This window comes from Talaromyces stipitatus, genomic scaffold (assembly GCF_000003125.1).
Source record: "Talaromyces stipitatus ATCC 10500 scf_1105507295515 genomic scaffold, whole genome shotgun sequence".
NCBI lineage: Eukaryota > Fungi > Ascomycota > Eurotiomycetes > Eurotiales > Trichocomaceae > Talaromyces > Talaromyces stipitatus.
The window spans coordinates 2,000,629-2,015,545 of NW_002990118.1; the positions used below are offsets into that span (position 1 = coordinate 2,000,629).

The 14,917-nt window shown below is 47.4% G+C and overlaps 4 protein-coding genes across 4 annotated transcripts, besides 3 other annotated features; 2 read left to right on the forward strand and 2 right to left on the reverse strand.

Moving 5' to 3' along the window:
- Positions 1-183: 183 nt before the first annotated feature.
- On the reverse strand, positions 184-1,232 carry TSTA_047820 (uncharacterized protein). Its single transcript, XM_002485244.1, has 3 exons — positions 993-1,232; positions 873-935; positions 184-820 (listed from the first exon to the last, which is right to left on the reverse strand). Exons 1-3 carry the CDS (start codon positions 1,136-1,138, stop codon positions 238-240), a joined length of 792 nt encoding a protein of 263 aa, XP_002485289.1. The 5' UTR covers positions 1,139-1,232; the 3' UTR covers positions 184-237.
- A 130-nt stretch (positions 1,233-1,362) lies between these two features.
- Positions 1,363-1,396: a microsatellite.
- Positions 1,397-1,706: 310 nt separating this feature from the next.
- TSTA_047830 (RNA-dependent RNA polymerase, putative) lies at positions 1,707-5,675 on the reverse strand (the record flags this gene model as incomplete). The annotated part of the gene is made up of 5 exons (XM_002485245.1): positions 1,707-2,047; positions 2,103-2,257; positions 2,314-2,705; positions 2,767-3,770; positions 3,836-5,675. The coding sequence occupies 5 exons, from the start codon at positions 5,673-5,675 to the stop codon at positions 1,815-1,817; spliced, it is 3,624 nt and encodes a 1,207-aa protein (XP_002485290.1). The 3' UTR covers positions 1,707-1,814.
- Positions 5,676-6,473: 798 nt separating this feature from the next.
- Positions 6,474-6,503: a sequence feature (AT_rich).
- A 2,508-nt stretch (positions 6,504-9,011) lies between these two features.
- Positions 9,012-9,031: a microsatellite.
- A 1,359-nt stretch (positions 9,032-10,390) lies between these two features.
- TSTA_047840 (G1/S-specific cyclin Pcl5, putative) lies at positions 10,391-13,334 on the forward strand. The gene is made up of 2 exons (XM_002485246.1): positions 10,391-10,882; positions 11,005-13,334. The coding sequence occupies exons 1-2, from the start codon at positions 10,417-10,419 to the stop codon at positions 12,618-12,620; spliced, it is 2,082 nt and encodes a 693-aa protein (XP_002485291.1). The 5' UTR covers positions 10,391-10,416; the 3' UTR covers positions 12,621-13,334.
- Positions 13,335-13,632: 298 nt separating this feature from the next.
- On the forward strand, positions 13,633-14,778 carry TSTA_047850 (uncharacterized protein; the record flags this gene model as incomplete). The annotated part of the gene is made up of 2 exons (XM_002485247.1): positions 13,633-13,867; positions 13,919-14,778. 2 exons carry the CDS (start codon positions 13,633-13,635, stop codon positions 14,776-14,778), a joined length of 1,095 nt encoding a protein of 364 aa, XP_002485292.1.
- Between the last annotated feature and the right edge of the window lie 139 nt (positions 14,779-14,917).

A 14,917-nucleotide genomic window follows, 5' to 3' on the forward strand; every position in this document is an offset into this window, starting at 1 on the left:
ACATAGTTAATTGATTGACGAGACGCGTCGCGAATCGAATTAACGCGTCAATAAGTATTGCGCTAGCCATATCTAGCCTAGTGGCGGGCATCCCCGCTTATCACTGACGTCGTCGATCTTATTCAAGGAAATATCTTCATTGAAAGCACAATAATCAGCATGGTAGACAAAAATGCACGCCATGAGATAGACAATGCTAACTAACAAAAGCAAACAACATCAACCAGAACTAGGTCTTCAAATAGCAACACCGGTAACCCATCTCACACCCGCCTTGACAAACTCCTCAATCAACTCCAACTCCTCCTCATTCCTCGGCGCGTAAACCATCGTCCACCCTTTCTGCACCGTCGGCACACAAAACCTCTGGCCCCAACGCGCCTCAATCACTTTTCTCGCATCGGCTTCACTTAACCACAGATGTAAACTATTATCTCTGGGATGTGCATGAGCAATCTCATAATCCAGAGCACGATCCGAGACAACAATGGGATTTATTTTGCCGTTGTCTTTGCGCGCGTATAATCCATCGGCAGTCCCGCCTTCGGTATGCGAAGGTCTTGTTTCAAGGATGTCGGGATGTTTACTGGCTAAACGGCGCATGAGTGACATGAGTTTTTCTTTAACCAAAGGGTCAATGGGCTCGGGGACTTGTCGTTGAGGGAGAATGCGTGGCATGATTTTTGGACGTCCGCCGGATCGTAGTGGGATGGATGCTTTGATGTATGAAGGTCCATTATTGCTCAGGGTGTTAGGGTCGGTCTGGCGCGGTATATGGTAAGCGAACACGATGCGAGATATAGTCATTCGACAGTAGCCACTAGATCAATAAGTATGAAGAACACCTTGATGCCCATATGAAGAATGCTTACAAGACATTAGGCGGCGTCCCGCCGGTCCCGAGGGCTCTCCATTCTTTGTAGTCGTGAATCATCCTTGAGCAGTCAGTCATACATAACCCTAATTTCTATCCATGTAATCCGAGTCCGTACCAAGCAGTGCCCAAAACAGCAGCAACAGCAACGCCGGAGACAACAGCATTCGCTCTCACGACCGCAACAAGTCGCTCGACGACTGTCTGCACCCTATCAATTCCAATTGTAGTATTCATATTGCTCAATCCAGTAATCCCAGGCATAACAGCAATTCCAACGTCCTTCCAAGCTTATAAACTTTCCCAACCCATGGATAAGACACTAATATATACCCAATCTCGGAACTGAGTCAGTCGTGGGTTATTAACTTCTTCTTCTTCTTCTTCGTAAGTAGTACACTTCGTGCCACGTATAAAAAAGATCAGATGATCCCTCTTTTCTTTTCGATTATTTGTCACGTGGAATCCAGGCATTCGTAGTAAATGACATGCAATGCAATGCAATGCGATGCGATGCGATGCTCTGCTCGTCGGCTTCTCCGGATCTCCCTCCTATTGAATCATCACAATTAGCGGTCTGGCAATAACTTCAAATTGCTGGTGGCTACGCCAGCTTTTATTTATTTTGAATATTCGCATCCAAGTGACTACTAGGTGGGTCTTTAAAAGCACCATAGATACGTACTACGACTGGAACACTAAAATCGGCGATCATCCGGGGAAGCCCTAAAAGCTTCATCGTCTTAAAAATGTTCGCACATGACCATGAATTGTTAACGAGAAGAGCATGTGTCTCCGACCATGCAACTGAAGATGGGGAGTAACAAGGCAGCCTCCTATTTAGGTACGCCTTTGCCCACTAATAATAAAATAATCATACAGTCATCCACCTCCGCGCACAGTATTGCAAAGCACCTGGTCTACCCCTATGTATCCTCTCTCAAAAAGGCATACTCCTCTGCAACTTATCAATCTCATGCAAACAAGTCACCGCCGCAACCCACGCATAACTATCCAGTTTCTTCTGCCCTGGCAGTACCGAAGACTTCTTTTGCCGCGTATCCTCCAGAGCGACCCAGAAACATGCCACGGAACGCTCGAGAGATTCGCCTTCATTCTCAGTTCCACGGCCTGTAATCAAGGATATGGTCCATTTGACGAGGTCATCGTATGCTAGATGATCATGAAATTAGAACTCAGTTTGCAAGTAGTGGATGTGAGAGCTTACCATCGCGCATTGCCCTGGAAGACTCTTTCTGATATGCGGTTTGTTTGTGATTTTGACCCATGATATTGCCAATGAAGACTTCTACTTCGGTCAGGCAAGTTTTCCATGGTGCGTCGGAGTATTGGTACATGAGGTCTTGGATACTGTCTTCATAGCTACACGTATTGTCAGCACATGCCAAGGAAAATTGGTAGCAGGTGAGCAATCGTACACATCTCGGATATAATAAGCATCCTTCACACAATGGTCCCACAAAAACCCAGCCGTCTCACACTTAACATACTCCCACACAGCAGCTAAGACATTCACCGATTTTGAGGACTGCTTCTGTTGTTGGTGATTTGGTGAATCCCATTCCAGTTCGCGTATGAAGTCTCGCTCATTTATTGTTCGATACAGGGCACCTAATACACGCTGACTTTTGTAGTAACGGAGTGGTGGGCGGACGTCGTCGTCGTCATCAATGATACTTCCGCCGTCGTCCCAGATGTGTTCTCTGCCGTCGTCGAGGACTTCGATACTTTCGGCTACTCGGACGCGAGGCCCTGGGGCCATGAAATCGGGTCGGTAGGGAGGGTATTTGGGGATTTGTTTGATGTCGACCTATACATATGAATGTCAGCTCTCATCAACATTTTTGGCTTTGACAAACAAAGCAACTCACTGGAGTCCCGGTCTTGGAAAAATCCACAGCCGTCGAATGCAAATGCGCAAGCGTCAAGCAATTCGGATCGAAGGTCCCAGCTGCTTGCTGATCCGCAAGAATCTTGTGCGTAGTCGCTATACGACCCAATTGATCCTGCTGCATGAATTCAATGAAAAATTTCTGAATATCCTCCATTTGCACCGGTCTATCCAAGACCGTGCCGGGAGCGCGGGGGTAATCAGCCGGTCTAGCCAGCCGTTGAAGACGGAATCGTGGATCGTAGATGATATTGAAAATATCACCATCCAAATCACCACCACTGAGTTGGCTGGGAAGATCTCTTTCACCTTTCTGACTAAACACGACGCAATTGTGCAATTTGCGTAGTGGAGAGGCTTCTGGGACATTGACGGCATTGACCATTTGGACGTCACCGGGATGGAAGGCGGGAGATCTCGTGATGAGTACCTTGTTTTGAACGAGGATGTTTCGTCGTTTCGTCACTTCATTCAGAATCGGGACAAATATTTCACCTTCTTGCAAATAACCAGTCTCGTCCATGATACCGTACAGTGTAACAGCCTCAGGGACGAGAATTCTGGCTCTGTATTTCAAATCTCTCAGTTTCATGAGAATCACGAGCTCCACAGCTCTCTTGAGAAACTTGTCTTGATTATAGTTCAGTCCCATCGATTGCAGCACTGTAATCAACCAGGATAAACGAGTGGACTTCGTGATATGAGCCTGGTCGAGGAAGCTAGCCGCCTGCCGGGGCGAACGTATTGCCAGCCGGAGATTTTGTACTTCCTCTCTTTGCAGCTCAAGGAATAGATCACGGGCTACACCAAGATCTTCGAGGATCTTGATTAGCGGTGCATTCAAGTAACAGGGCAAGCTGTGGATGCCGGAGCCACAAATCTCGATGTTGTGGTCTGCTTCTGCGCGGAATTTGATCATTGAATCTCGCAGACAAATCGTCGGGCCTTTGAGTCTGGGGTCCAGGGAGAGCATTCCTTTGGCTCCTGAAATCGGTTACTGTTAGCAAACATCCTGCGGAGCGGTGAATTTCACATCTCAAAATACATACCTGAAATCCTCACTTGAAACACCGTAGGACGAACTGCAGCATTGCGTGGATAATCACGATAAATCCTCCACAAAACTTCCTTCGAGATCGTGCCACATCCATCACTGAACACTCTCCCATTCCTTTCCACATCATCGATCCTCTTGACCATGTCCCTGTCAACCGAAATAGACGTCAGTGTATCAGAAAATGTCTGACCAAGTCGTGCGGCAAATTTCGCGGGAGACCGTATATGACTAAAATCGCCCAGTTTCGAAATAAGACTATTCACGGTGATCAGTTGCCCCTCGGAGTCGTGGAACTCCGCCATGAACCAACAACTGCGTGACCTCAGGGATGAATGAGAGAAACCCAGGAACCGATAGTGGCGGTCAGCGATAATGACTCCGTCTCTCAGTACCTCACCAAATCGGTCCTTGAAGATACGGTCTAGGTTCGAACTGATATCATACATCATGGGATCCCCGGATTCTTCAATGAATCTAACTCGTATGAAGTAATCACTCTGGTGTCGGTACTTTCGCAGGACACGGTTCTCAGCTTCAACATTTGGACCATCAAGGTAGATACCTGTAGGTGTAACACTGAGTCTATGTATCTCCATCTGATTGTGGTGCAGATAACCCGGCTGTCCAGGCTGCACGTACTCGAGTGCTTGCATTTCCTCAATCTCTTTGAGAGTTTCAATGATAGCTTCCAAACTCACATCGGCACTATCAGCATGAGGGTCCGGGTGATGAAGTCTTCTCGGAAGGCCTTTAAGAATCTTGGCTACCACCAGAGGTCTCTTCCTCGCAAGAAGTGTTCTCACATAAGGGAAAAGACTTATCACTTTCTCCGGTGGAAGTTCTCCATTTGACACTAACATCCGAAGCTGAAACTGTACAGCAAACGGAAAGACCCCCTGACGTAGTGCAGAGAAGAAATTGGTCAGCTGAGTGGTAAAAGAAAGATGAGTAGCCACTCGCAGTTCACGCCATCTGACCAATTCAGGCAGATTAGGATTGTGTGAAAGACGCAAGATACTGGAAAAATCCTGCTGGTTGATTAGGGTCACACGGTACACGAAGCAAGAGGAGACGATGCATTTGTGTGATAGATTGAGAAAGCCGATCCTTGTCTTCTTTTCTTCGCGTGGAGGAGGAGCACGTCGATCTCTCATAAAGGTAGCCAGTGTTGTCTGCATCTGGTTGTTGATGGGAGCTTCGAATAAACGGGGGGCATAGTTACAGCCAAAGGTTATTGTCGGATGCCCCTGATCGCTCACATAGATTGCATCGTAAATGGACCAGTATTCAGACTCAATCTTGAAGTTCTTTGAGACATCTTCGGGGTTGGGCAATGTGATAGTCAGCTTATTTGATCCAAAGTGAATCGTCCCTGATGCTGCGTGGATTTCAAATTGTTCAATGAAAACCGGACTGGTTCCTCGAAAATCAAAAGTACCACAAGACAGGTTAAAGATGGAGAACTTCCTGGGCCCTCGAGAGTCGGCATCGTTGCTGATAGAATTTGATCGACGAGGTCGACTGCGACGTTCTTTATCTTCTTCCTGAAGCGACTGGAGCAGAAACGGGTCGGGTTGGTTCCTGCCTTCTTCGATGAAGATGTTTGTGCCGCGTATTTTAAGCTGTTGGCGTGGATCTTTCCTTACGCGAGGATATCGGTCGAGTAATCTGCGTGCCTTGAAGACATCTGCAATGGTGATGGTTGCATGGCCGTTGGAGTGTACTCGACACTCGAAAGAGACAATGTCGAGCTCAGCCAGGATGGGTCTCAGCTCTTGTTCCAGGTGTCTCTTTTTGAGCTGGCCTGGTACATTTCGACAGAATACTTCCATCTTGGAATGATTCTGTTTCTGTTTTTGTATCGAAGAGAGGGGAGGTTGAGTGTTGTCTGTTGAGAGTTCTGGAAGCAGAACTTCAAGCTAAGAGCGTTGGTCAAGTCTAGGCATATCTGTCGTTCGACTTCTGCCACTGTAGTTGTAAGCGAGGATTTTGAGCTCAGCAGTGGACAAAACCGCCAACGATAAGATTGTCAAGCTTCCCCGAGTATCTGCTCTGTTTACTCGACTGTCAACCGTGCGAGGCAGTAAACGGTGATTGAAGATTTAGCGTCTATCAGGGGTAACCGAACTGAGAAGCCACAAGAACTGTATATTTTGAAAGTATTGAAGAAGTTGAAAATTTAAAGATGGCTGTTACTGTCGGGGTCTCTGCAGGATAGTGGTTCCCAGTCGTTATTAAAATCACATGATTGCAAACAAAGCACGGCGTATAAAATTACAAATGCCACCAAACAAGCGGGCGCAAAGCCATTCGTATTTAGCAGACAAAGAAGTCTGATGAATGCTATGCCTATTAGGACTGATTTTTTTTTAGACGGGTATGCCCGTTGTTTTATCTAGGTACTGCCTGGGCGCACATATCTGCTGGAGGTGAGGCGTCGAGGCAACAGACCCGGGCCAACCAGTCCATGAATCTAGTTTATCCATCAAGCTCACTCATACTGCGACGTGATCTCACAGCTAATATCCTTGGGATATCCAAGTAGGCACCCACATGCAGGTAATGTGATTGTTGGATTCAGATGTATATCCAAATGGACTCAGAAACCAAGAGGTTATAGTTGTATATTGAATATATATACATATATATTTTTATATATACTATCCAACGACAGGGACCAAACAATCAGAATGTCCATAGAAATGATATGTAGTCTTTACCATGGATTCTACCTTGAGACTACCTCACTGGCCCAATTAAGCCAGTACAATATTGCTTCCAAAATTGGTTTGAGTCAGCCTTGGGAACCTATCTTCTGCTACTCTATCTCGGCCATGGGATATGCCGAACTGGTCTCCTGACTTATCTATTTGAATATAGCTCCCAAGGTTGACTGAGAACAGTAATGGTAACTAAGAAGTACATTGAAGTATCTACACATGATAGATCGGATGCTTTCACATCATGCTATGTCATGATATCTAGAAAGTAAAATGATGCTCTGTTAATGGCCCATCTCGGGATGGCCCACCTGAGCCAATTCTTGGCTCTCATTGGTTGCATCACACTAACACCTCGGGCTGAGCCAATCCCATCCCAGATCGCGGCGCCTGGGAGTGTCCCGTCTCGTTGCGGCTCTACATCTCCATATCGCAGCCATTACGATCTATATCTAGTACCAACAACGATTCAGAATCAGCCTTACCAATTATTCTCTTTCGGAGTATATTCTGCACTCCGTCGTTTGCCCAGAAAAATAGCACTAGAACTGATCAGGCTGATTAATGGTGAAAGGTGGCCCCACATTGGTGACTCAGTTCTCAGCGTGACCATTGTTGACGGCCTCGGATATAGAGTATACTTTATTAGTTCAATTTAAGAGGTACAGCCTGGGATAGTCTCACGATTCTCGGATGTATGATATATTCACCTGTAGTACGTACATGAGTCACATGGGTTGCTGGAAGTGGAAATACTATCGAAAGCGATGGAATGTGCTAGAGAGAGAGAGAGAGAGTGTGTGTGTGTACGTACGTACTGGCCGAAAACGGTGGGTTTTGCCAACATGTCGCCCGTAAGAAGCTCAATCAAAACTGCTTTCGTAGGATACACACACCCAAAATGAAGCAAATTAATCACGTTTACGGAGTAGACACCGAATTACGGCTACAGTGGTAAGGTTAGTCCTGCCAGCACGACTTGACATTGCGCATTAACAAGTCAACCACTCTAACCCAAAATAGCTAGTTTTGCCCATATTACCATTATGCCTGCTCTGATTGGCGGAAGCTGTCGGTGTGTCATTAACGCTTGGTGATTGGCTGTCTTTAGATTGGCTGGTGAGTGGCGCTAATGCAGAAAGTGAACAGTGACGTGGTTGGTTGATCCACCGAAGATGAGCTGTGGAGACCGGGCCTGCAATATCCAATGAGATCAGCTGCCATTGAATTGGGGTGTGGGGCCGGACCGACGATTGGAAGGAATTCAAAGAGATCGAGAGAAATCCACGGTCTGCCTGGTAATCTTCGTACAATACCGATACGACTGACTCGCCTACATAGTCTACAATACATACCCTCTGATGACAGTACGAATACACTCTCTACTTAGGCTTAGTTGCTGCCTGTCTGACTAGGACATGCAGATTGCAAAGCAGTTCATGTTCAGAGTTTACCGTAGCCATGCTGTCGTTGTATGTACGGAGTAGAGCCTTAAGAGAACCCCCCCCCCCAACCTTCCAACCCGCGACTTGCAGTTCTTCTCCTTCTCTTCCCTCTTTCAGCCAAACCGTTCGCAATGAACCCGGCCATGACAGTGTGTCTGCGAGAGCAGCATCAGATCTGATTCTCGAACCCATATCCTCCACAATTGTATAGATAATTCTTATTTTTGCTTATTTCCATCTCCATTATTTTTTTTACCCCATTTCTTATCGTTGTTTATCTATTTCTGTTGCCTCCGGTTCCAGTCAGAGTGCCCCGCCATCATCTGGTCTTTTGATGTTCACGGTATTATAATAGTCCAAACGTATGTGTACTTGGATAAGGGTCACAGCTTTTCTTCGTTTTTGCGTTTTTGCCCCCTTTGCTGCTGCCTGTTGCTCGGCGGCGAATTTTTCATTCATCGTCGAACCAAGCAAAGCCATTCCAACCACTCACTCGATCGATCTCCTTTGGTTGGATGGAACTTCGTGTCTAGTGGAAATTCAACCACACACCCCTTGTGACCTCGTGAGGCTGCCGATTTCTTCTCCCATCAACAAGCTCACTTCCCTGCCGTTGCAAATTTTCTTTTTTGGTCTTCCTTTTTTTCCCTTCCATTGTCAACTCGTCATTCTTTTCGTGACGGCTGGTACAGAGCCTGTATTCTGTTGTCTCGTGAGTGGTCTTTTACCCGCCGTTCTGCTACTAGCGGGCAAATATTTTCCCGCTCCGACGCTGTTTTGATACGGTATCGTTACCGCCGTTACCGGGAGCGTGTCCTGCCACCCAACCTCCTGCCTCACTGCTCACTGCCCACTGCCCACTGCCCACTGCCCCCTTCCCTAATCGGTCGATTCTATCTTTGGCCCTGAAGGAAAGAGTCATCCTGACCCGCCCTCTTGCCCTCATATTATTATTATGCCTCCTCCTCCGTCTCCTACTCAATCCTCCCGACACACACACTCTCTCTCCTCTCCTCTCCTCTCTACCTTGAACAACAGAATTTTAAATAGTATCCGTCTCTCCTTTCGTCTCTTCTAACTCTTCATCTTCGCCTCCTTTAGTCAACCAGATTCCGGCTGTTGTGCTCTCTCTCTCTCCGAGCCCGCCCGACCGAATCTAGGCACCGCCGCGCTAATTACTCGCCACCCCAGCCCAGCGTGCTCAGACAGCTAAGGTAAATCAGTCCAACCGTCCTAACTGAAACCCTTTGAGTCACCGTTGCCTACTATGACACACTCCCTTCTGAAAATGTCACTCTTGGTCTACCTGTAATTCAGGTGACTAAAAACCCTGTTGATCACTTGGGACTTATTTTTATTTTTTTTTGCCGCCCGTCTCTTTCTGTCTGGTACCTGACAGCAGATTCGCCCACCCAATCGATGTCCCTTTGCATACCAACCCCCCAGTCAGGATAGAGTGGCCAACTTGCAGGCTCCAGCGCCCGTGTTTATTTCTATCGTCCACCAGCCCCGTCAGACCTCAAGGCAAATTTACTTCCTGCTGACTTGTTGTGAAGAACTTCCACTTTCGTTGGCACCACTCAACGCGCGCTTGTGTGTCTCGCTACCTGCCACTAGCTCCGTCGTTGCCTCGATGATTTACGCGAAGAGATCAGTTCAGTTACTCTAGACTATTGACTCACCTTGAACAAGCAAGCGTCTACTGTGACGAAAGTTGCCTGTTTGCTAGAAGGTCGCCGGCCTATGCTACTACGACTCTATTAATACTCCACCTTGTGCTCGCTTTTATTTATCATCATCATCAAAATGTACCTTATTGTTGAAGGCCTCATCGCACCGATCACCAGTATTACCGCATCTTACTCGTCAGATCTCACCAAGTCCAGCAAGAACGTTACCCGCCAATAAGCGACCAATACTCACTATCGTGTCTATTGCATCGGGATTGGCGACTGCTAGCAGTTTCACTCCAGTATTACCCTACCTGGCTTGATCGACGTCGACTATTCGGAGCGTGTATATACGGTGATCGGTTTGCCGAACCCCAACAACTACTTTTGTTCATATTCGCCCGTTGTTTTTCCCTTCTCCCTTCTTCCCGATTTGGTACTCTGATACTTTCAATACCTACCCTCAGGTATTGAGTTCTACCCAGTGATCACTACACCTGATACGCTGGAGCACCATTATCACATCTAAAGGCCCACCGTCGCCTAATTATCGAAAGACGGTTGTCTATCGGTTTTCTTCCTGGTCATCTTCGAAACGGTTCAATTGATATCACGGTTTTACAAAATCGTCTTTTTACCTGGCACTCGAGTCTTGCATACTTTGAAACTTCTTGTGGCACGTGCGACTATTAGCGCGTGTTTAGTTGCGAAGGAGGACAGCAAGCGATCTTTAACTCCATGTTATCGAATATGTCAGGCTCAGACGTCTTGGCTGCGAGTCTTTCCGACCCCAGTCATCAGAGGAAGACGGTTACCTCGTACCCGTACTCTTCATCTGTAGGCTCCTCGGCCTCTTCATCCTCGTCCTCGGTTTTCTCACTCGATTGCGTGTCGACCCAGAGCTCAATTTCGTCATCTTCAACAACTGCTGTCGATGTCATTTGGGAAAATGATGAGTCAGGAGAATCATCAGGCCGAGGTTTGCCCCATTCTGAAAATGCATCTCATTGTTTGCGAAATAGTTTGAGAGGCCTTCCATCTAAAGTCACGGAATGCCCAGTGCCTCCAGAGCTTCGGAAGAACCCCAGACGTACCGCTTGCCCCACAGCAACTGCAAACGGTGCATCCGCTTCGTGCCCTCGACTACCCCCCTCGCTAGTACGGCAGTGTGATCGCAAGGTTAATTTTGTCGACAGTTTAGTCGGTAAGTCTCTTCTCTCCAGAGAGGAACCCTCCTCGACCGCTTTGCGGATCTTGTCATGCTGAGTTCTGTTTCGGAAGACTCCGCATCCCAGATTGTTGAAACTATATGGCCCCTATCTGTAGTTGCTGTTCGGAGTGAATCTCCACTCGGCTGTAAGGGTGTCTTACCCCTTCGCACTTTCATTCAAGAAACTCTGCGAAGGTCACGTACTAGCTTTAGTACTTTACAGGTTGCTCTTTACTACCTCATCAAGATCCGACCACATGTTCCAAACCATGACTTCACAATGGAACAACCTCGCGATAGCCCATGCGCTCGTGCGATGCAATGCGGTCGACGTATGTTCCTCGCCGCGTTGATTCTTGCATCGAAATATCTGCAGGATCGGAATTACTCTGCCCGTGCTTGGAGCAAGATCTCGGGTCTGCATACTCAGGAAATCAACCAAAATGAAATGATGTTCTTGCAAGCTGTGGATTGGAAACTCCACGTCCCAGAGTCCATCTATCACCGCTGGACAGACATTGTCCTCAAGTACACACCCGGCCCAGCTTCCTCGCCTAATCCTGACGACTGCTGGAAGACATTAATTCCGAGATTGACGCCCGATCTGGTCACGGTCGACGTGGAGCCCTCCAGCCCTCCGGAAATGTTTGGGTTGGATTTCTCTGATGCTCCGTCGCCTCGACGTTCCCCATTTCGCGTCAACAACATCGTTTCGATGTGTTCGCCGAGTGAGCAACAGTCCCCAACCTGTCCCAGATCCATTCCTGTCTTGGAACCCTCCACTCGTGTTGAGTCTTCAAACCCCACCCTTCCTGCCTTGCACAAGCTTGGGCTTCTCCCCACGCCGCAATTGACGCCACAATCTTGCGCTGCGTCCACTCCTGCAGTGAGTGTTCGTGGTACATGTTCGAGGCGTCCTTCGTTTGCATCTGCCATGTCCCAAGCTCAAAACATGTGCATGTCACGTCTGGCTCTGGAATCCCGCCCTTTCCCTACAAGCAAACCCGTTAACTTTGAAGTAATGCCTCCTCTGACGCGTCGTTCTTCTCTTGCGCGTTCCACTTCTTCTGCCTCATCACCAGACTCGATGGTCTCGGATGTCTCGACAATTTCTTCTCGTTCTTCTCGATCTTCTTCCATCTCATCGTGCGCCTCTGCGACTTGCGCGCCTAGTCAGCCTCGGCTGGCTGTCACGGCGACTCGTCGTTGCGCCGCGATGACTTTGAAAGAATGTCGAAAGAACTTGGCCATACACTCTCCTATTGACGAGTCCTCTTTGATTGGTGTCTACAGCTCGCCTGAAAGCGGCCTATGTGGAACGGTGCCTGACTTGTCAAACTTTTCTCTAAACACACCAGTCGACATGACCGCTCATGAAGCTGCACAGGGACTATGTGAATTGTCTGGTGCTATGCTGCGATCCCAGTCTCCTGTCAGTAAAGTCAACGAGAGCCGACCTTGCCGGAAGCGAGGACGAACTTCATCCGATGACCAGATCCTGCAAAGCAATGTACGCGAACTGATATCGCCAATCTATGGGAACGAGGTTCTTACAGACGAAAAACTCGCGAAATCATTTCTGCTCCCCAAGGATCCGTCAGATCATTGTTTGAGCTCCATTCAACTGCCTATTCCTATCCCTGCCCCCAAGGGTGGCATCAAGCGGGCGTGCTGCAGCGCCGAAGTTCGCAGACACAACATTCTACCAACCACTCCGACGCCTATGCGATGAATGCATGACATAGACATTCACGTATGCGAAAGGATGAGCCTTGATATGTTGTGCTTGTATATCTCATAACAGCGTTTGTATATATATGATCCAGCGGTTTGAGATGGTACGGGCATTTATTTGGCGCATTCCTTACACAATCATGAATATGATGCACTTGGCCAGTTGCTAGCATCTGGGCCTTGGCCCCTCTGTATGAAGTACGCATTTCGTTTGCAAATACTTTGAATCTTTTTGTTGTTGTTTTTTTTATCTTATTTACCTACCATGGAGTGCGGCGACCTGGTCTGGGTTTGTTTTGTCCTGTTTCGTTCCATTCCTTGGTGTAACCTCACCATGATACTGGCTATCTTTTCATAATTCTCTTGCTCATCAAAGGTGTGTGCGTGTGGGAAATATAAGGTTCGGAAGGGCGAACAGGCATTTCTCGGAGTCAAACCTCGTTAATCCATTTTCTGGGCTTTTTACCTTAATTACTACATTGAGGTTGGAGTTTCGATCGTGGGTATCTATCATCATAATCATCAATCACTGCGATTCTTACTTTCTTTTGTCTTTCTTGGAGCTGTGTGTCCCGCACTCTTGGACAAAAAGTGGTCTGGTTATTGGAGTCAGCTCGTGCATGCATTCTGAATTGGAAGGAATGGATGTAAAATATTCGAATGTAGATATAAACAGTAATCCGCTAACTCGAATTGCTGAATACATATACTGGACTTCTTCCGATGTAGTGGAATCATCGATATTATATCGATCGGGCCCTCAAAGTCAGTTTGAGTGTGGCTAGCTAATTTAGGACTAGAACGATCAGATAAGATATATCGATGAAGTTGAGACGAGCCAACGAGCCAGTCAGATGACCTTCCGTCTCCGCTCTTAACATGTCATGTTCAAGTACTCCCCGCTCTTTCTCCTCAGCCTCTTCCCTCTCAATCTCACTCTCGCCCGTCTCTACTTCAAATCAGCTCTCCATATTCTGTTCCCAGCGATTCTGTTCCTATCATCATCAGCCATGGCGCAAGGCCATTTGAACATCCTCACGCTGTTATCAGCAGCAATACTTTGTCTATACTTACCGTCTGTCCTGGGAACACCGTTTATCGTAACGCCCAGACGAGAAGATGGATTGCACCAACAGAAAGATCAAACTGCTTTACTACAACATGTCGGATATCAGGGTAATAGCAACAATGCGGGGAGGGATGATCCATTGAAGGATTTTATTTCGGATGTTGTGCATGATTCGGGTTCGATGATTGATAAGGATAACAAGAATAGAAATGATGGTGGGGGCGCAGTGGTGCCTGTTGCACCTCCGGCGTCGATACCATTGCCGTCGCCGCCGATGATGTCGTCGTTGAGGTATGCGGGGAATGTTGACGGACTGGATAATATAACCATTGGCTTGCACAGGATTGCCGACGGTGAAGAGCTTGACGGTGACGAAGAAACAGCCGCAGATGATGAGGAAGAATTATCGACTCTACGACGTCCCTCATGGTTTGACTCCGTCCTCCTGGCGCGCCGACTCCTAGCAAAATCCTCCATCGGAATCGCATCCACCGTCTATCAACACACAGACTCATCCTCGTCAGCACACCTAACAGGCCTAGAAGGCGTACCCATCAGTCTACCGGAATACATAGCAGACTGCTCCGAAATCATTGACAGCAATAATAACAACGGCAACCCAATCCTACTCGGATTATACGTGTCAACAACATTCCGCAACATCGCCAAGGGATCAAATATCAGTCTCTCGATTGACTGGTGGAATCATTTAAACGATACAAAACCAGTTTATCCTGGATTTCCGCTAAGCGAAGCTGGATTACCGCGTATCTCGTTGATTGGGTATGTCGAACGACTTGACCTGTCGTCAACAGAGAAAATAAAGGATGGTCTGGAGGAATGCTTCTTCGCGATTCATCCGGATGCCAAAGTGTGGGCTCCCGGAAATCCGGATAGTCCTCATTCGGGGTTTTGGGCTCGCATGGTTGTGACAAGGGTTTATTGGATAGGTGGATTTGGAGATTTGCAGCAGATTGGTTGGATTAATATGACTGATTGGCGCGGGGTTGGTCGGTATGAGAGCGCTTCGAGTATTGGGGATGGGAGTGGTAGGGGTTGGGAGGATATTAGATTACCTGGAGAATAGCTTACCTCAGTCGAGTTTTAGGCTCGTGCTTATGACTATACAAATTCTTATACCATAGAATAAACCATCCCTATTCTCTAATCCCATACATAACACCATCATAGGTACATACTCTCCTACATACATCCTTGAGAGAGGA